Source organism: Equus quagga, chromosome 20, assembly GCF_021613505.1.
Source record: "Equus quagga isolate Etosha38 chromosome 20, UCLA_HA_Equagga_1.0, whole genome shotgun sequence".
Classification (NCBI taxonomy): Eukaryota; Metazoa; Chordata; class Mammalia; order Perissodactyla; family Equidae; genus Equus; species Equus quagga.
The window spans coordinates 4,383,879-4,405,324 of NC_060286.1; the positions used below are offsets into that span (position 1 = coordinate 4,383,879).

At 40.9% G+C, this 21,446-nt stretch overlaps 1 protein-coding gene across 8 annotated transcripts in view; it reads right to left on the reverse strand.

Annotated features, from left to right (window-relative positions):
* The window catches only part of CCDC198 (coiled-coil domain containing 198), a 56,726-nt gene that overhangs the window by 28,994 nt on the left and 6,286 nt on the right, over window positions 1–21,446 (reverse strand). For 7 of the 8 annotated variants that reach the window (XR_006886393.1, XR_006886395.1, XR_006886394.1 and 4 more), the window contains exons 3-5: window positions 6,400–6,486; window positions 4,909–5,010; window positions 3,948–4,107 (exon numbers count right to left, since the gene is read on the reverse strand). Coding sequence is in view for 5 of the 8 variants with exons in the window: in XM_046647885.1 (XP_046503841.1) it covers window positions 3,948–4,107; window positions 4,909–5,010; window positions 6,400–6,486 (349 nt within the window). In the remaining 3 variants the exon portion in view is untranslated. The remainder of the gene's footprint in view (window positions 1–3,947; window positions 4,108–4,908; window positions 5,011–6,399; window positions 6,487–21,446) is intronic. The other variant, XM_046647886.1, reaches the window with a different exon arrangement.

Here is a 21,446-nt window from a genome sequence, read left to right on the forward strand (position 1 = left end):
CGTTTAGTTTCATCCTTGAAAATCCTTAGATCACCTGTGAAGTCCTGTATATAAAGTTTTGTAGACAAAGCACTGACATTTGAGAACTTCTGAGCTAGTGACGTCTTATTACGTGTTACATTTTTATAAATCTGTTTTTCTCTGTAGTTGCTAGACTTAAGAAAAAACTAAAAATAAAAACATAGCCTTTAAAAACCTAGATGGGTTTTAGGTGAGCAGAATAGAGGAAAGTGAATCCTACTTCAAAATTACTTTGGAGGAAGAGAGAAGCAACAGAGGTCAGTGGGGAAAGCAGGAGTGATCTTAGGTAGTACAAGGATCATGGAAAACAGTGAAAATGTTTCACGTTTGTGCATTTCATAACGTGTTTTAGAAAAATGTGCTGCCACTATATCAAACTCATAATTTCATGATTATTTCACAGACAAGGCTAAATTTTTTCTTTTAAAGATTTTATTTTTCCTTTTTCTCTCCAAAGCCCCCCAGTACATAGCTGTGTATTTTTAGTTGTGGGTCCTTCTAGTTGTGGCATGTGGAATGCCTCCTCAGCATGGCCTGATGAGCGGTGCCATGTCTGTGCCCAGGATTCAAACTGGCGAAACCCTAGGCTGCCGAAGCAGAGTGGGCGAACTTAACCACTCGGCCAGGGCCGGCCCCCAAGGCTAAATTTTAAAAACAAAACAAGATATCTTGAAGAAAAATACTAAGTAAATAATGGTACAGGTGGCCAGATAAGACCGGAATTGTGAAGATGACATTCAAATGATGTGTTTAGGGTGGCTTTTCCCCGAAGCATGGAGTTATTTTCACTGTAAGACATCAGTTCCATCTTCCTTCAGTTTTGTCCATATTCCCATGCATTTAGACAGCAATTTACATTTCATATGTGCCTTTGCACATATTAGAATAATTTTTGCATAAAACCTACATGGTAGACGATGCTTTATACTCATTTTACAGATGTGGAAACTGAGGCTCACAGAGGTTAAATAACTGGAATTTAGCTATACTCTCTATATAGAATAAAGCTATGTAGACAAATAAATAGTTAATATTTATTGAGAGGCTGCTCTGAACCAGGCACTGTTCTAGGACAAGCAGAGGTCCCTGCCCCCAGGGAGCTTCAATTTAGTAAGTGGACTGTTGGGGCTCAAATGAGGACTTTGATTGCCAGGCGAGTGCTTTTTCTACCCTCTATACTCATATCATGGCTTCTGGAAAGGGCAGGAGCCACATAAATATGTTTACACTCATAGCACTGTACACCCAAAAGAGTTATGTTCACCTGTGTAAGTTATATGTCACTATATGTTATATGTAATTAATTATATAGAAGTATGCAAACGCTATGTAAAGCGAGGCTGATTTCATTTTAAAGAGGCAGCAGAAGACAAAGACCAACTTTATCTCACAGGAGACCTAAACTCTCATCCCACCTTCCAAAAGAGGAAACAAGAAGGGGCAAATACAGCATTAAATGAGTGGAGACGGGGACAGAGGAGCCTTAATTAACAGCACCCGACTAGCAGAACACTCATGTAAGTCTATGATCTTGGCTATGCTCCCCTTTTAGGAGAAAGCAAAGTAAACTGCTTTGAGGAGACAGAGGGAGAAATCAAAGATGCTCTCTGGGAATAAGCAGGAAGGAACCACTGCTTGAGGACATGCCTGGTGTAGGGGTGAGGTCGGTAGGCTTTGCAGAGAGCAGCCTTCTCTTGCAACATAAGGTTGAGGACTCAGGACCTGTACATCTGCAGACACTTCCCCTGTTGTCCTGGACAGAGCTGCGAGTCCCTGGAGTCCTGAGGAGGCCATAAGAGGGGGTGGGAGGGAGTGCACACTTTGGAGTCAGAAGGAGCTGGCCGTGAATCCTGGCTCTGTCACATGGGGGCTCATAGTAACTCCTGCCTTCCAGGCAGTGTGAGGATTGCACACCATAATGCCTGTTAGGGTGGACCACAGGGCCTGGCTCACAGTGAGCACTTGGTAAACTGTAGCTGGAACGAAATGAAGCAGCTTTAAAAAGCATCAGGAGAGCAGAGGAAACGCCCTTCCCCATGTGCCACAGGCTCTCCTCGCCCTCCCCCAGACCTGCGTGTCTTCTAAAAGCTTCACCAACATTGATTTTTCTTGGCCTGCCTTCAAGTGATGACTCTAAGCGTCTGCCTTTAGCTGAGACACCTTTCTTGGTTGTTTTGCCAGTATTTTTTAAATTGCAAAAGTTGCTTGTCTATGTGACGACAGCACATATTTCATTCTGGGACTTGGGAGTATAGGTTAAATAGATGCCCCAGGTAGATTTTCAATTATTCAGCCTTTTCTTATTTAACTAACTTATTGATTAAGCATCTTGTTCCTCTGAGCAGAAGCAGCGTCTCTTTCAACTGGCAATTTTGCATCCTAGAAGCTCGAGACCTCCAGGGGCACAGGCAACATCTCTGTAGCCCTCTCGCTCAGTGGTCAGTCTTGCTGCTGTGGGGATTTGGCCCACAGCACAGTAATCTGTGTGACGGAACAATGCTGTACATCTGCAACTGCGAGCTTGCCCTGCGGAATACACAGAGGGGAAGCTTAATGGGATGCTAACTGGTGAGGCAACACAGCACAGAGGTTATGAACACTGATTTCTGTTGGAAATCACAGAGCAATCTGAGGTCGCTGAGCAATCTGGCCTTGCTGGAGTGTGGGGGTTGGGCGCAAGAGTGGCAGGAGATGAAGCCAGGAAGGGCGGCAGTGTCTAGACACTGAAAGCTTGGAGAACCAGGGTAAGCAGTTCAGACTGTGTCCTCAGCTGAGGGAGACTCACTGAAGGATTTTAAAAATTTTAGCAGAAGCGTGCTATGGTCAGATTTGCATTTTATAAGATTACTCTGCTGTTAGTGCAGTGTTTCCAGAACTTTATTGTGCATGAGAATCACTTTGGGATCCTGATAAAATGCAGATGCTGATTGAGTAGGTCTAGGGTGGAGCCTGAGATTCTGCATTTCAAATAAGCTCCCAGGTGATGCAGATGCTGCTGGTCTTTGGACAATACTTTGAACAGAAGCAGAACAGTGGTTCTGAAACTTTAGAGGCACCAGAATCACCTGGGGCAGGGGGTTAAACCTAGATTGCTGGGCCTCACCCCTACAGCTTCCGATTCAGTCATTCTGGCAAGAGCCCTAACTACTCCCAGGTGATGCTGGTGCTGGTTGTCTGTGGACCACACTGAGAACTACCAAGGTGGAGGGTTAATGGAAGGAGGGTAAGATCTGGGGGAGGAGCGCAGTCAGGAGGCCGTAGCAGTAGCCCTAGTGTGGCATGACGACCTAAGGGTGGCATTGGGAATGGAAGAGAGACCGGACGTTTCAGTGCTAGGTGACATCAGCGGGACTTTGTGATTAAACAAGTGCAAGGAGAGGGAGCAGAAAGGTGGAAAGGCTCAGGTCTCGGCCTGAGTGACGGACAGCATGGAGACCTCACCGACTGAGACAGTGCGTGCAGCAGGAGCAAGCTGGGGTGGGCAGTGACACTGGATTCAGCTTTAGACATTCTGAAGGAGCCGAAGAGGGCTGCAGGGGAAAGAGGCGGGTAGGAGAGAGAGTGGCTGCAAATGGCACCAAACTGGCTGATACCCAATCACCATTTAATACATCTCCATGTGCTTCATTCTCTTTAACTACAAGATGAGGCTCTTTGCCTTTTCTCCTCCTAAGGATGGAGCAGGGATTGCAACAATGCAGGGAAAGCACAGTGAACTTCAGAAAAGAGACATCTTATTACAGTGCTTAAGCTTCTGTCTTTTCCTCTTGGCCACCCAAAATTACGTGACAATATGATCATTACATTCCAGGAAGTACAATGTCAGCAGGCTATTTGCTATCCACCCCTGCTACTGGAAGTTTATTTGATGAAATTTTAAAAACACTTCAAATATTTTATTTTGCTAAAAAAATTACGTGACTCACCTAGACTTCTGTTCAAGGTTTCATCAGGCAACAAGGTTAGGAGTTCACCACCATCATTTATTGGGATGCTTTGAAGGATTTTCTTGGCTTTATGGTCCCTCAGATTTTGCTTATTAATTCTTGCCTCCCTGTGAAGACTTTTCTTCAACTCCACTTGGGCCTGAAAATGATCAGCTATAAATGGTTAATGTTCTCCCCCTGAGCTACTTCCACAAGAATAGGTCAACAGATGAGCCACTTTGCAAGTTGTGTGCTTATCTGCACACATCAGTGGTCCCCTAACCAGAACACGGTTTTTTTTTTTCCCATTAGAAGATATGGAAACTCTCTTTATGCACAGGCTTGTTAGGAGAATGGAGAGCATGCCAACAGTATCAAAAAGGTATTGAGATGAAGACCTTTGTAAAAACATTTCCCTGTAGGCCAGCTGATCTATTTGGAATTGCAGAAGACAATGACTTTAGGCTTATTTGCTAGAGTGAGGAATTTGGAATACGACAGTCACAGAAGACATTACTATAAAGGGGTTTGTTACAAGAGATCTTTCTTGTAAGATAATTCTATGGGATGAATTGTGGAGAGATGCCGAGGTATCAAAAAGACCAAATCACCCCCCTCGCTTTACTAAACCAGAAAAAATTATTTGACCCCAATTTCCTACTGGAGCCAGAATGTCATAGTAGGAATTTATTTAAAAAAAAGAGGGAGCCTTGCAACACAGGTGCATCCTTTGGAGGAGTGAAAATAGAACAGTCTCAGCGGGGCTGGTAGCAGAAGGGATCTTGCCCATTCTTCCCAGCTCCAGGAGTTGAACTTTGGGCTCCAATGACTATATTTAAAGTGCTAAGTAAAGACTGGAGAGGAATGCTTAACCATATTCACGTGCCAGGGCAGTGACTATGTCACCATGTCAAGTAAATTTGGTAAATATGACACTCTTCTTCTCTCTGTTCATATTTACCTCTTGTCTTTTACGGTTCATTTCCAGCATTTGCATCTTATGTAAATATTGTCTTTTCCCGGAAGTATGCATTGGAGTTTGCATCTTCTTTTCCGATTCCTGCTATGAAAGATGACACACTCATTACTATGGGGTAATTTGTTACTGACTCTGAAATCCACAGCTTGAAATCCTTTTTGGAAGAGAGTGAGATCTTAATCAATCATTAATCATAATCCATAGAGATCTCCTGATATCAAAGGTGGATTATTGCAGTTCCCCGACGAGTCCTTTGTGTAGCTATCAGTGAATGAAGTGGAGCTTTGCTGTGTATATAATGTAGTTTTTAAGGTTCCTGTAGAGTTTTGCAAACTTTGAATGGAAATATCTTTCCACAACTCATTTTGACAAGATATCACTTCCCCTGTCAACAGATGCTTATTACTATCTCCCCAGAAATGTATTCTGGTTGATGAGGCCTGCCTCTCTCTCCTGCCTCTTCTGCCATTGACTAGTTATCTGCCTGTGAAATTAGAGAGGAGCCACTGCATGGTTAAATGGAAGCTATTTCTATAACGTGTATCCCACATACCAATACAAACCCTGGTATGTTGCAGTTTAGGAAGGATTTGAAGTTGATTATCAGTAACTTTGGTGATCTCACCCTGGAGCCTCATAAACTCCAGTGGGAGTGTACAGACAGTTATTGAGGGCAACCAGGGTGGATATACTCTCATTCCTCACTTGCTGTGGCCAGGAAAGGGAAGATGTGGCAGTCAAATGTGTTCAGTGACATCTTTTATGTTGCCCTGTGGACAATGACAGTGTTGGCTGATGAGAACCTCAGGGAGGGGCCCATCTCCACAGGCATCGTCAGCATCACAGTCATGGCCCTGAGAATCTAAAAGCACCTGGACATCTTTTGCCAAACCAACCAGCCACACAGCAGCATCTAGCTGGCTCCACAATGAATCAGGAGTGGAAAGTGGCAAACGTCTACTCCTACCTCACAGTTTTGATTCCTACATGAAGGCAGTTTTCTCAGCAGAGTGTGACAAGTTTATAAAAGGAAAACGCTCTAGAGAAGACCCTTTCCAGGATTGCTGTTTGGTGAGGTTGTGGTAAATAAGTCAAGAACAACTTATAGATATGATTTTCCTTGAAAACTGAGAATGAGAAGAAATTTCAAACTGAGGGGAAGAATGAAAGGGGAGAGTTATGCTGGATTTTTCACAAATCTGAACACTTCTAGAATCACCAATTTCCAAATAAAATTCCTCTCTTTCACCTACATCTGCCTGTTTTCACAGGAAGCAGAGAAGGGCCCAGAGATCATCTGAGAGGCCAGAGTAGTTGCCAGTCGGAGGCGGGCCCAGCAGAGAATGGATAGCTTTGGAAAGTTCTGACTCTGACTGACTTCATAGTTTGCTGTGTCTTGGAAGTCCTCAGTGCAGGGGTGTGTGAAAGGGAGAGCCAGCCCGTCCCCACCCCTCGGCTATCACTGCAGTTCACCTTTGCTTTGTGAGCTGTCCAGGCTTCTTGCTGGCTCAGGAGCCTTTCAGAAGTAATTACATGTGGCAGGTCAACGGGTTCAAGCTTCTAGAAGTCCAACATTTAGAGCGTTCAGCATTCCTCATGCCATGAGACGATGAAACATAAAAGCCAGACATTAAACTATCTTAACACTTTATAAAAGTAGCACTTACTCCTGAGAGCACATAGGCAAGGTGATTTCAACAGGATTACGGTCATGTCTGTGCAAAAGGCTTTTCAACCTACCCGGGTTCTTGATTGTTCTATTGCACTGTTGCCAGTGACTTATTGATCTAAATAGAGAGTTAAAAGACTAAGAATCCTTTGCTGTCTGCATTGAGGGAGCATGTCTAAAGTTATCAAACAACAAGCATCTTAAAATATTAGAGATGAAAGAGGTACCAGGAAGTTACTCTATTTTACTCATCCCTTGACCACCCAGACGAACGATTCTAGTCCTTAGGGAAGTGACTCATTTGTAATATCTCCAGAGAAGCCCCCTCAGCCTCCTCCGTAGTAATCACTTGTTCCTATGAGGCACATTTAAAATGGAAGTGCAATGTGCTAATAAATATGAGATATGGCTCTTTCTAGTAGGGGCTTGCCTTTATGGAGGAGGTCATGCTGGAGTTTCAAGGGGTCACTAAGACTGGGCACAACTGATGAACTGGTGGATCTGCCTTCAGCCCTACTTGCCTTGATGACTCAGTGCTCTGGAAGCTGGAGCACTGGGAAGTGATTGAGCAGGCCTGGGCGACAGAGGCTGGTCTCTTCACATTGACATGCAATCAGGGACCTTGAGGGTCCCAGAGTTTATTTGTCCACTCAGTGAGTACTTACTGAATGACTGCTATGTTCCAGGCATGGGGGTGCAATGATCAACAGAAATGAGCATGGTCTCTATGGAGCTTAAAACCAATGGGGATAGGCATAGAGTGATGTCAGCATGATGACAGACTGAGTTGTTCCCTTTGTCTCTCCCCTGTAAGTTACAACCACTCAGACATCCATTGACCAACAAAGGAGTCCCTGCACAGCTACCAGAATGCCTGAGAGATCCATGCATCTATATATCTGAAGGTGGGTGGACTGGACCTCCCAGAGGCAGTGGAACTAGGGGAACAGGCTCTTCCCCAGCAATGATGATCGAAAATGTGGATCCTCACACTGTCGTGCATTTTGGTGACCACAGGCTATAGGGGCGAACATAGCACTCTTGGCTTAGATCCTGGCCCCTAACCCCCCAGCAGTGGTGGGTGGTGCACACACCTTGAGGATTCAGGACACAGAGTGGAGCCAGTGAGCCAGCCCCTGCTGCCCCCCCTCCCCCCACCGCCAGGGAGTAGTGCTGGTCTTTCCAGCAGTGGGGACAGCATCCAAAACCTGAATTTCCCCGGCAGGGGTGGGGTGCCCTGAATTGAGGTTTCAAAGTACACTGGCACATGCCAGCACCAGTGACCAGAGGCTGCATGAGCAGCAATGACACTCATTTGTGGTTTAGCCCCTGGCTCCCCACAGTGGTGGTAGATGGTGCACATGTCCTGAGGATGCAGGACACAGAGCAGTGCCAGTGACCCAGCCTCCTCCTCCCCTGGCAGTGATCCTGGTCTTTCCAGCATTGGGACAGTATCCGAAATGTGGATTTCCCTTGCAGGAGCAGCGTGCCCTGAGCTGAGGTCTCAAAAAGCACACTGGTGTGCACCAGTGCCCAGAGGCTGCAGGACCAGCAACAACACTTGCAGATTAGCTCCAGCCCCTCCCCCCACGGTGGCACGTGGCACTTGTTACCTGAGGCTTCAGGAACCACAGCAGAAACCGTGACTCAGCCCCCAGTGGTGGCACCCCCAACACTGGGTCTACCAGCGGTGGGGTCTTCATACAAGAACCAAGGCCCCTGGCAGCAGTGCTGCCAGCACCCCTAAATAACCCAGGAGTGGCAGTGTGGGTGGTGCATTGGGCACCCACACTTGAGCCTGTGGAGATCCCACAGAGAGCCAGTGGGGAAACATAAGACCCAGGCAATCCCAGAAGCAGCAGAAGTGCTCATGGCCTGGTGACCCGAGTGGCAACACTTGAGACTGCAGCGACATCATAAGCAGCAAGGCACCAACAACCTCAGAGGCATAAGCGAGACAAAGAAGGCACTGACAATGACTCTAGCAGAGGCAGTGGATGATGGAAAGCAAATACAACCAGAAGCAGCTCAGAACCAAAGTAACCAAAGCCATAGTCAAATAAGAAAGGCGGTTGCTACCACAAATGTGCTGGCAGAGAATCAATTCATTAAGTATCATGAAGAACTACCATAACACAGCAGAACAGGAAGAGAATGACAACCCTCCAGAAGCCAAATTTGAAGTCACAGGAGATTACAATCTAACTGACAGAGAATTCAAAATAGTGTCATGAAGAAACTCAGTGAGTTACAAGAAAACTCAGAAAGACAGTTCAATGAGCTCAGGAATAAAATTAATAAACAGAAGGAATACTTCACCAAAGATATTGAAACTCTAGGGAAAAAAATCCAGAAATACTGGAGATGAAGAACACAATTAATGAGATGAAAAATAAAGTAGAAAGCATTAAAAATAGAGCAGACCATATAGAAGAGAGAATTAGTGAGCTTGACGATAGAAGCCTACAAATGATTCAGATGGAGGAGGAGAGAGAACCAAGGCTTCAAAAAAAGGAAGAAATTCTATGATCAATATCTGACTCACTTAGGAAAACTGACTTAAGGATAATAGGTATCCCAGAAGGAGAAGAGAGGGCAAAAGGAGCAGAGAGCTTATTCAAAGAAATAATAACTGAGAACTTCCCAAACCTGGAGAAGGAATTGGACATACAAGTACATGAAGCTAATAGAACTCCTAATTACCTCAATGCAAAAAAAAAAAAAAAAAAAAAAAAAAAAAAAAAATTTTTTAGGTTTGTAATATTAAAACTATCAAAAGTCAATGACAAACAAAGAACTAAGGGCAGCCAGAGAGAAGAAAATAACCTACAAAGGAACCCCATCAGGCTTTCAGCAGATTTCTCAGCAGAAATCCTACAGGCTAGGAGAGAGTAGAATGATATATTCAAAATACTGAAAAACAAAAATTACCAGCCAAGAATACTCCATCCAGCAAAATTATCCTTCAGATATTATGGAGAAATAAAACCTTTCCCAGACAAATAAAAGCTGAGAGAGTTATTCACCACTAGACCTGGCTTACAAGAAATGTTGAATGGAGCCCTCCTACCTGAAATAAAAAAGCAAAGGTTTACAAAGCTCTGAGCAAGGAGATAAATAGATAGGCAGAATCAGAAAATTGCAGCTCTATATCAGAATAGGTTTGTAAACACTTAATTATAACAGAAAAGATAAAGGGAAAGAAAGCATCAAAAATAACTATAACCACTTCAATTTGGTCACAAACTCACAACACAAAAAAGAATAATTAGTGACAACAAAAACATAGACAGAAAAGAGGAAAAGGACAGAACCTACATAGGCAAATGACGATAAGATGCTATCAGCAGAAAAAGGACGATCTTATCTATGAGACGTTTTATACAAACCTCATGGTAACCAGAAAACAAAAAATCAGAGCAGAGTTACAAATCATAAATAAAGAGAAAAATGATAAAAACATACAAAACCCACCAAACTGAAATGGCAGTCAGAAATACAAGGAAAAAGAAACAATGAAATATAGAACAACCAGAAAACAAAATATAAAATCTCAGTATTAAGCTTTCATATAATCAGTAATCACTCTAAATGTAAATAGATTGAATTCTTCAATCAAAAGACACAGAGTGGCTGGATGGATTAAAAAAAAAAGACCCAACAATGTGCTGCCTCCAGGAAACACATCTCAGCTCTAAGGACAAACATAGGATCAGAGTGAAGGGATGGAAGATGATACCCTAAGCAAATGGCAACAAAAAGAAAGCAAGTGTAGTCACACTTATATCAGGAAAAACAGACTTCAAGACAAAAAAGATAAGAGACAAAGATAGGCATAATATAATGATAAAAGGGACATTGTACCAAGAAGACATAACAATTATTTATATATATATACACATACCTAACACAGGAGCTCCACAGTATATCCAGCAACTATTAGCAGACCTAAAGGGAATTGACAGCAATGCAATAACAGTAGGAGACTTTAACACTCCGCTTATGTCAATGGATAGATCATCCAGACAGAAATTTAACAAGGAAACAGTGGTCTTAAATGAAACACTAGACCAGATGGACTTAATAGACATATAGAGAACATTCCATCCAAAAACAGCAGAATACATGTTATTCTGAAGTTCACATGGAACGTTCTCAAAGGTAGACCATATGTTGGAAAACAAAGCAAGCCTCAATAAATTTAAGAAGATTGAAATCATATCAAGCATCTTTTCCAACCACAATGGTATGAAACTAGAAATAAGCTACAAGAAAAAAGCTGGAAAAATCACAAATATGTGGAGACTAAAGAACATGCTACTGAACAACTACTGAATCAATGAAGAAATCAAAGGAGAATCAAAAAATACCTGGAGACAAATGAAAATGAAAACAGAACATACCAAAACTTATGGGATGCAGCACAAGCAGTACTAAGAGGGAAGTTTATAGCAATAGAGGCCTACCTCAAGAAATGAGAAAAATCTCAAATAAACAATCTTACACTATACCTAAAAGAATTAGAAAAAGAAGAACAAACAAAGCAATGAGTCAGTAGAAGAAAGGAAATAATAAAAATTAGAGCAGAAATAAATAAAATAGAGGCAAAAAAAAAAAAAAAACCAATAGAAAGGATCAATGAAACTAAGACTCAGTTCTTTGGGAAGATAAACTAAATTGACAAACCCTTAGTCAGACTCACTAAGAAAAAAAGAGAGAAGACTTGAATAAATAAAATCAGAAATGAAAGCAGAGAAACTACAACACACATCACAGAAATACAAAGGCTTATAAGAGAATACTATGAAAAGCTATATGTCAACAACTTGGATAATCTAGAAGAAATGGATAAATTCTTAGACTCATACAAGCTCCCAAAACTGAATCAAGAGGAAAGAGAGAATCTGAATAGACCAATTACAAGCAGAGATTGAAACAGTAATCAAAAACCTCCCAAGAAACAAAAGTCCAGGGCCAGATGGCATCTCTGGAGAATTCTACCAAACATTCAAAGAAGATTTAATACCTATCCTTCTCAAACTCTTCCAAAAAGTTGAAGAGGATGAGATGTTTCCTAACTCATGTTACAAGGCCAATATTATCCTGATACCAAAACCAGACAAGGACCACACAAAAAAAGAAAGTTACAGGCCAATATTGCTGATGAACATAGACATAAAAATCCTCAACAAAATAGTAGCAAATCAAATACAACAATACATTAAAAGGGTCATATACCAGTTAGGTGGGGTTTATTACAGGGATGCAGGGATGGTTCAACATTTGTAAACCAACCAATGTAATACATCACATTAACAAAATGAATAATGAAAATCACATTATCATCTCAATAGATGCAGAGAAAGCATTTAACAAGATCCAACATCCATTTATGACAAAAACTCTCAATAAAATGGGTATAGAAGGAAAGTACCTCAATATAATACAGGCCATGTATGACAAACCCACAGCCAACATCATACTCAATGATGAAAAACTGAAAGCCATTCCTCTGAGAACAGGAACAAGACAAGGAAGCCCACTTTTGCCATTTTTACTCAACATAGTACTGGAAGTTTTAGCCAGAGCAATTAGGCAAGAAAAAAAGAAGCAAAAGGGATCCAAATTGGAAAGGAAGAAGTAAAACTGTCCCTATTTGTGGATGACATGATTCTATATATAGAGAACCCTAAAGAACACACCAAAAATGATTAGAAATAATCAACAAATACGGTAAAGTTGCAGGGTACAAGGTCAACATACAAAAGTCAACTGCATTTCTATACACTAATAATGAACTAGCAGAAAGAGAAATCAAGAATATAATCCCAGATCCAGCCCCGTGGCTGAACAGTTAAGTTTGGGCGCTCCACTTTGGTGACCCAGGGTTTTGCCAGTTCAGATCCTGGGCATGGACATGGCACCGCTCATTAGGCCATGCTGAGGTGGCATCTCACATACCACAACTAGAAGGATTCACAACTAAAAGATAAACCTATGTACTGGGGGGATTTGGGGAGTAAAAAAAGAAGATTGGCAACAGTTGTTAGCTCAGGTGCCAATCTTAAAATAAAGAGAATATAATCCCACTTACTATCACAAAAAATAAGAATAAAATAACTAGGAATAAATTTAACCAGAGGTGAAAGGCATATACACTGAAAACTATAAGACTTTACTGAAAGAAATTGAGGAAGACATAAAGAAATAGAGATATTCCATGCTCCTGGATTGAAAGAATAAACAGTTAAAATGTCCATATTACCTAAAACAATCTACAGATTCAATGTAATCCCAATCAGAATCCCAATGACATTCTTCACGGAAATGGAACAAAGAATCCTGAAATTTATATGGAACAAGAAAAGACCCCAAAGAGGCCAAGAAATCCTAAGAAAAAAGAATAAAGTTGGAGGTATTACACTCCATGATTTCAAAATATATTACAAAGCTGTAGTAATCAAAACAGCATGGTAGTGGCAGAAAAACAGACACACAGATCAATGGAACAGAATTGAGAGCCTAGAAATAAAACCACACATTTATGGACAACTAATCTTCAACAAAAGAGCCAAGAACATACAATGGAGAAAGGAAAGTCTCTTCAATAAATGGTGTTGGAAAAACTGGACAGCCACATGCAAAAGAATGAAAGTAGATGATTATCTTACACTGTACACAAAAATTAACTCAAAATGGATTAAAGACTTGAAAGTAAGACCTGAAACCATAAAACTTCTAGAAGAAAAAATAGGCAGTGTGCTCTTTGACATTAGTCTTAGCAGTATCTTTTTGAATACCATGTCTGCTCAGGCAAGGGAAACAAAAGAAAAAATGAGCAATTGAGGCTACATCAGACTAAAAAGCTTCTGCACAGCAAAGGAAACCATCAACAAAATGAAAAGACAACCCACCAACTGGAAGAAAATATTTGCAAATCGTATATCTGACAAGGGATTAATTTCCAAAATATATAAAGAACTCATATAATGCAACAGCAAAAAAATGAACAACCCAATCAAAAAATGGGCAGAGGATATAAACAGACATTTTTCCAAAGAAGATGAACAGATGGCCAACAGGCACATGAAAACATGTTCAACATCACTAACTATTAGGGAAATGCAAATCAAAACTACAATGAGATATCACCTCACACCTATCAGAATGGCTATAATGAACAAGACAAGAAATAATAAGTGTTGGAGAGGATGTGGAGAAAAGGAAAACCTCATACACTGCTGGTGGGAATGCAAACTGTTGCAGCCACTAGGAAAAACAATATGAAGATTTCTCAAAAAATTAAAAATAGAAATACCATATGATCCAGCTACTCCACTTCTGGGTATTTATGCAAAGAACATGAAATAAGTAATTCAAAAAGATACATGCACCCCTATGTTCATTGCAGCATTATTCACAATAGCCAAGATGTGGAAGCAACCCAAGTGCCCATCAACTGATGAATGGATAAAGAACATGTGGTATATACATACAATGGAATACTACTCAGCCATAAAAAGAGTTGAAATCGTGCCATTTGCTATAACATGGATGGACCTTGAGGGTATTATGCTAAATGAAATAAGTCAGACAGAGAAAGACAAATACTGTATGATTTCACATATGTAGAAGATAAATCAACCAACAAACATATAGACAAGGAGGATAAATTGATGGTTACCAGAGGGGAAGGGAGTAGCGGAAGGTGAAAAGGGTAAAGGGGCACACACATATGTATGGCGATGGATGGAAACTAGACTATGGGTGTTGAACACGATGCAGTCTATACAGAAACTGAAATATCATCATGTACTCCTGAAATTTACTCAATGTTATAAGCCAATGTGACCTCAATAAAATAATTTTTAAAAAATTGATGGGGGGGAACAAATACACTTTTGTTCGTGTGAATATTTCATTAATAATTGCAAACTGTGATCAGTGCTTTGAAGAAAAAGTCTACAGGGCAGGACTATGACAATCTATAACTGGAGGTACAACTGGAAATGGGGGTGGTATGAGTTGAATCGTGTCCCCCTATAAATTCATATGTTGAAGTCCTAACCCTCCAGTACCTCAGACTGTGACCTTATTTTGAAAATAAGGTCCTTGCAGATGTAATTAATTAAGATGAAGACATATTGGAGTCAGGTGGACCCTTAATCTGATATGTCTGGTGTCCTCATAAAAAGGGGAAATTTGGACACAGGTAAGCCCACAGGGGGAACGCCATGGGAAGAAGGCAGAGATTGGGGTGACGCCTCTACAAACCAAGGAATGCCAAAGATTGCCAGCAAACCACCAGAAGCTAACAGAGAGGCATGAAACAGATTCTATCTCTCAGAAGTCAGAAGGAACTAACCCTGCCAACACCTTGATCTTGGACTTCTAACTTCCAGAACTGTGAGATAATACATTTCTATTGTAGGCCCCACAGTTTGTTGTACTATGTTATGGCAGCCTTAGAAAACTAATACAAGGGGGAGAGGAGTAAGGAAGTAGCCCAAGAAAGTTTCCTGAGGAAGTAACTTTTCAGCAGAAGTTGGAAGTTTGGAAATTTTAGGGGACTAAGGTGTTCCAGGTGGAGGGAACAACGTGAGCAATAGCTCTGAGGTGGGCGACAGCATGATCTGTTGAAGGAACTGCAAGAAGTCAGTCAACTGCAGTTCAGAGTGAGAGAAAGAATGGCTCAAAGGAGGCTGGGGAGGTAGGCAGGGGCCCGCTCACACAGGACCTCATGGGGCATTCTGAAGACCTTGGTCTCCTTAAGAGCAGTGGGCAGCCATTGACATGTGTCGAGCAAAGCAGTGACATGATTACATTTGCTTTTTAACAAACAATCACAGTAGCTGCAGTGTGGAAACTAGACTAGAGAAGAGCAATTATGGGTGTGGAGAGAGCAGTTAGGAGGCTGGGGGCTCCCAGAGAGGAAACTGATGGGCTCCACAAACATTTAAAACAGATCAAACAAGATTGTTATGGATGGCGAGAGAGAGTGAAGTGTCCAATGACATCCAAACACAAGGGGTGAATAATGTTATCATTCACTGAGATGGGGAATCCCAGAGGAGGACCAGGTTTGGGTGGGATACAGCAGGAAGACACAAATTCGGTTTAGGGCAGATTGAGTTTGAGACACCTTTGAGACATAGCAGTGTAGAGGCTGAGTAGATAATTAGATATACAGGCGTGGAGCTCAGAGGAGAGGTCTGTGCTGGAGACACATACCTGAGAATCACCCCTGGGCTGAGAACAACTGAAACTATAGTGAGAGGGAGGTCAAGAGCGAGAAGAGCAGAGCCAGAGACTGAAGACTTGAGGAGGTGCAACACAGAGAGGCTGGTGGACGGGGATGAGCTGCCAAGGAGACTGAGAATCCACGGCTCCAGGAGTAGGAAGAAAACCGGGAGGATGCCATGCTATAGCCGACAGTGTGAGCACCACTCTCACATCAGTCCAACACTAAAGGTAAATGCTAATTTATTTAAAAATTATTTTTAAGTTTAGTCTCATTTGTCATATTATTAAGGGGTAGACCTGGAAGCTACCTTGGCTTTCAAGGTGACCAGAGTGAGAAGAGAAAGGGAGAGCCCATGGAAAATGGATGCTGAGCATCCAGTACTCACAGTGGGGGCATGACCTGTGCCTCCCACTACTTCATTGGAGAGCAATTTCCTGGTCCCTGGGCCTGGGCCTGAGCTGTTCCAGGGAAAGCAGCCAGCAGTCCTTTCTGCTGGAGCAGCCCAAAGCTCACCTGGCAAGGAGGAAAAGAAGGGCACAGGATATGGAGACAGCGGGGAGAGACAAAGGGGCAGAGCTCATCTTTATGTTAGTTTTGTGCCAGGCAATTTGCATTTGTGGTGGGAGGTGGTTCTCTGTCCCATTCTCACCTCAGGGGCAGAAGTGGGTTTTCTAAACATAATGACTTAGCAAGCAGGTAATGGGAGGTGATCAATCCCCGTAAGAGAAAGGTGTGTCTGGCTTTCTTCTCTGAAGAACTCAAAGGTGGAGGTTCACAGCAAAAGTATAGAGAGTTTCCATATACTCCCTGTGTCTACATGTGCAAAACCTCCTCATCAACATCCCTCACCAGAGTGTACATTTGTTATAACTGATAAACTTACATTCACATATCATTATCATCCAAAGTACCTGGCCTATATTAGTGTTCACTCTCGGTGTTGTACATTCTATGGGTTTGGACAAATGCATAGTCATGTATCCACCAATGTAGTATCATACAGAGTACTTTCACTGCCCTAAAAATTCTTTATGTCCTGCCTATTCATCCCTCCCTCCCCCAACCCCTGGCAATCACTGATCTTTTACTGTCTCTACAGTTTTGCCTTTTCTAGAATGTTAATATACTTGGAATCTTATAGTATGTAGCCTTTCAGATTGGCTTCTTTCACTTAATAATACACATTTAAGTTTCCTCCATGTTTCTTCATGGAGCGATAGTTCATTTCTGTTTAGTGCTGAATATTTCGTAATACGAATGTACCTCAGTTTATCCATTCCATGACTGAAGGACGTCTTGATTGCTTCCAAGTTTTGGAAATTTTGAATAAAGCTGCCATAAACATCCATGTGCAGGTTTTTGTGTGGACATAAGTTTTCAATTAATTTGGGTAAATACCAAGGAGCATGATTGCTGGATTATATGATAAGGCTATGTTTAGTTTGTAGGAGACTGCCAAACCAACTTCCAAAGTGGCTGTACCATTTTGCATTCCCACTAGCAATGAATGAGAGTTCCTGTTGCTCCACATCCTTACCAGCTTTTGGTGTTGCTGGTGTTCCGGATTTTGACCATTCTAACAGGTATATAGTGATATCTCATAGTTATTTTAATTCTCATTTCCCTGATGACATATGATGTTGGACATATTTTCATATGCTTACTTGCCATCTGTACATCTTCTCTTCTCATCTTCTTATTCTCTTGACCTTATCTTTCACAGAGCAGGAGTTTTTAATTTTAATGCAGTCCAGCTTATCAATTGTTTCTTCGGAATATATATTTTTTCAAAACTCTCTAGGGGATTCTGATGATTTCCTAGGGTGGGGTCCACTGGCTTCCAAATGGCCCAGGTGAATAAAGGAACTACATTAGAGTAGACTACAGAGGATTTGTTTGTGGAGGCTTCTTGCAAAATTGAGCCTGAAAAAGCCAGCTATTTAAATATTTTCAGCTATTTAAAATAATCTATCCATAAGTTCTTAGGGCCAGGTTTTTCTTTGAAAGTGTGAATATATATTCTTCTATTTTCAGCCTCATTTTATTTAAATTCATGGTTCTGATAGGGGTTAAGTAGTAGATGTCTCTAAGAACTCTCTCCAGGCAGCTACCTTATTCCTAGCCTTTGGAAAGAACTTAAGAATCACACTATTCCTCCACCAGGGACACTAGATGGCAGCAACTTACATTGCAAATAGGGTCCCTCCACTAGATCATTTGTACTCAGCCTGGGAAGCACTGCAAAAAAACTGTTGGAAATTTGGCTTCTCTAAACAAACCAGCCAAATTAAATAGACTCAGAATTCTGGGTTCATATCAATGATCCTTCTCCCCACCTGGGAAGCAAGAAGCCTCACTTTGTCATCTTCAAAGAGAACACAGTGGAAGGAATTCCTAGAGAATTGGTAGAAAGACACCTTTATTCATATCATGCTGTAAAAAAATGTGTCGTTTATCTAACAGTTTCTGGGTTATTTGGCTTCTCAAACAAAACAGATAGTCGGATAATCATTTGAAGTGTCAGCTGGGGGAAGCAGGACTGGAGATTAAATCAGGCGTAAATCACTGAGCTTGGTGACACACTAACCTGAGACGGTTGCTTCTGTTTACCAGCGGGATAGAAAGGTGGGCAGGGGCCACTCAAAGAAACTTTACAGTTTGTTTGGTAACATGACTTAAAAATGTGTCCTTTAAGGTTCTGGGAGGAATTTCTGGTCAAGGCATTGCAGTGAGTTCACATGAAATAACATTCTTTGCTCCAAACATCTAGCAATGAAAAATAAAACATAAAACCAAAAAGATACAAGTCATACATTTTCATAGAACAGAAGCCCATACTTGTGGGCAGCTGATTCAAAACACATTTAGGGATCCTGATGGCTGTGAGTTATTTCTTTAGGTTAAAGGGACCTAAAAATGCTCCATATAAGATGGGAAACTAGAGCCAGGACCACAGCTTGAAATCAGGGGCTGAGTTCTTCTCCCCGTCTCTACCTGGGATAAAAGAGCTCCATCAAAATGTAAGCTGGAAGATTTGTTTTACAAGCATTATCAAAACATTGACTATGAAGAAGGTAAGACTTTACAACAATAAATTTGAAATCTTAGGGTCATGGATAATTTTCTGGAAAAATATAAATTTGCAGTATTGAATCACGAAGAAAATAAGATACCTAAATGAACTAAAAAATTTAGTAGGAAAATTTCTTATGCTTCTAAACTCCAGGTGACCAAAGATGGTTTCACAGGCCTGTTTCATTAAGCTTTTAAGGAATGGATAACAACAGCAACTATATCAAATGTTTTAGAGAATAGAAAAGACAGATGGGTAATCAACTCATTTTACAAAACTAGTACAACCTTGAGAGCAAAACTGGAGAAAAGACAGTCTAGGGAAGTTATAGAACAACTTCACTTACAAAAATAGATACAAAAGGCCCAAGCATATAAAATTCACCACTGTATTTATATATGTATCTCATGACCAAGTAGGATTTACGCCAAGAATGCAAGCATGGTTCAATATCATAAAATCTATTAGTGTAATACATTATATCGACTGATTAAAAAAGAAAATCCATAAGATTATTTTAATAGATGGAGAAAAAAATCAATAAAATTTAACACTCAGCCCTAAGAAAAACTCTTAGTATACTAGGAATAGAGGGAATGTCAATAATTTAATAAACAGCTTTGTGCCAGAGATCTTCCATTTGTTTCTCCATATCCACTTGCCACATATCTCTACTCTGTTCTCTGCATGTAAGGACTAACCAGTTTCTCCTGCCTTCTAGATTTCCATTGGATTCAGCCACTGAGGAGCCCTGGCAGGAGATCTGAGAGAGGAAAGAGAATGAGATCGGGATATTTCTTCCTCTGGTGCCCTCCCTGCAAGGTCATATTGTGTTGGCTGTGTCCCACTGCTCTTCTCAAAGGAGCTTCCTCTACCTGACTCTCTCCTCCAGGTTCCAGGAATCTCTCACTCTCCCAGTCCCTTGGCCTAGAGGTGGTTACCCCTCAGCTGCCAATAGTGGTTATTGCAATGTCCTCTGTGGTTCCCCTAATCCAAATCTCTGCAAATAGTTGTTTGCAAAGAAAACTTTCTTGAATATCCTAATTTGAGTGTGCCATCTGTTTCCTTTTGGGACTCTAAGTAGCAACTATCAAAATCCTATTGCAAATGTACTTGGTTTTCAAACCAGTCCCATTTATGTCATGGATAAGACAAGGATGCCCATTATCACTGCTTATATTCAACATTACAAGAGAAGTTCTAGCCAATGCAAAAGTAAAAAAAAAAAAAAAACAAAAAACAAGTAGAAGCAATAAGAATTGTGAAGACAGAGGAAAAATTATTCTTATTTATGGAAGATATTGTCTATGTAGAAAATTTGGAAGACTCTATAGACAATTAGAATTAACAAGGTATTTTAATAAAGTAGTGGAACACAAAATTCAACATACAAAAATCAGTAACTTTTTAATTCACAAATAATAATCATTTAGAAAATGAAATGGGAAAAAAGACCTCATTCATAACAGGAGGAAAAAACCCCTGTAATGTATTTTGTTGGCCAGTGTCAACTTGGGTAGGCTACAGTCTCCAGTTATTCAAACACTAATCTAAGTGTTGCTGCAAAATTATCTTGTAGATGTGATTAAAGTCCATAATCAGTTGACTTTAAGTAAGGAAGATTATTTCAGATAATCTGGGTGGGCCTGATTCAATCAATTGAAAGGATTAAGAACAGAACTGAGGCTTCCCTGAAGAAGAGGAAATTCTACTTGTGGATGGCAGCTTCACTCATCCTGGAGAGTGCCCTTCCTGACGGCCTGCCCTATGGATTTCTAACTTGCCTTGCCAGCCTCTATAATCATGTAAACCAATTCCTTGCAATAAGTCTCTTAATATATGTTTCTCCTAACCATTCTGTTTCTCTGATTGGACCCCAACTGACACAGGTACCTAGAAACAAACCTAAAAAAATCACACAACACCTCTGTAAAGAAATGAAGAAACATTATTGAAAGATATAAAATCTGAGTGAAAATGAAGATTTGTGCTATGCTTGTGGTTCAGAAGACTCAATCTTGTAAACATGATCAATTTTCCCCAAATTAATCTATGAATGCATTAAATCAGAATACTAATGAGAAGATCCAAACTTCAAAGGGAAGAGCAAAGGACCATAAATAGCAAAGACAGTTGTAAAGAAGAAGGATGTGAGGGGACTTGCCATATTAGATATAAAGACTTAGCTTAAAGGTACATAATTAAGACAGTCTGGAATCCCTGTGGAAAGACACAAATAGACCAATGTGACAGAAGAGATAGCCCAGAAACAGATTCATGAAGCTCTGGAAATTGGATATATAACAGAAGTAACATTTTAATTCAATGGCCAAAGAATAGATGATTCTATAAAGAGTGCTGGTGCAAAAGATTAATCCAATGGAAAAAAAAGTAAAATTAGATTCCAGTTTTGCTCCTGCACACAAATGAATTTCAGATGGATTAAGAACTAAATGTGAAAAGTTAAATATTATACATTTTGGAAAGAAAGAAGAATATCCTCATGACCTTGGGGAAGATAAAAATTTCTTAGA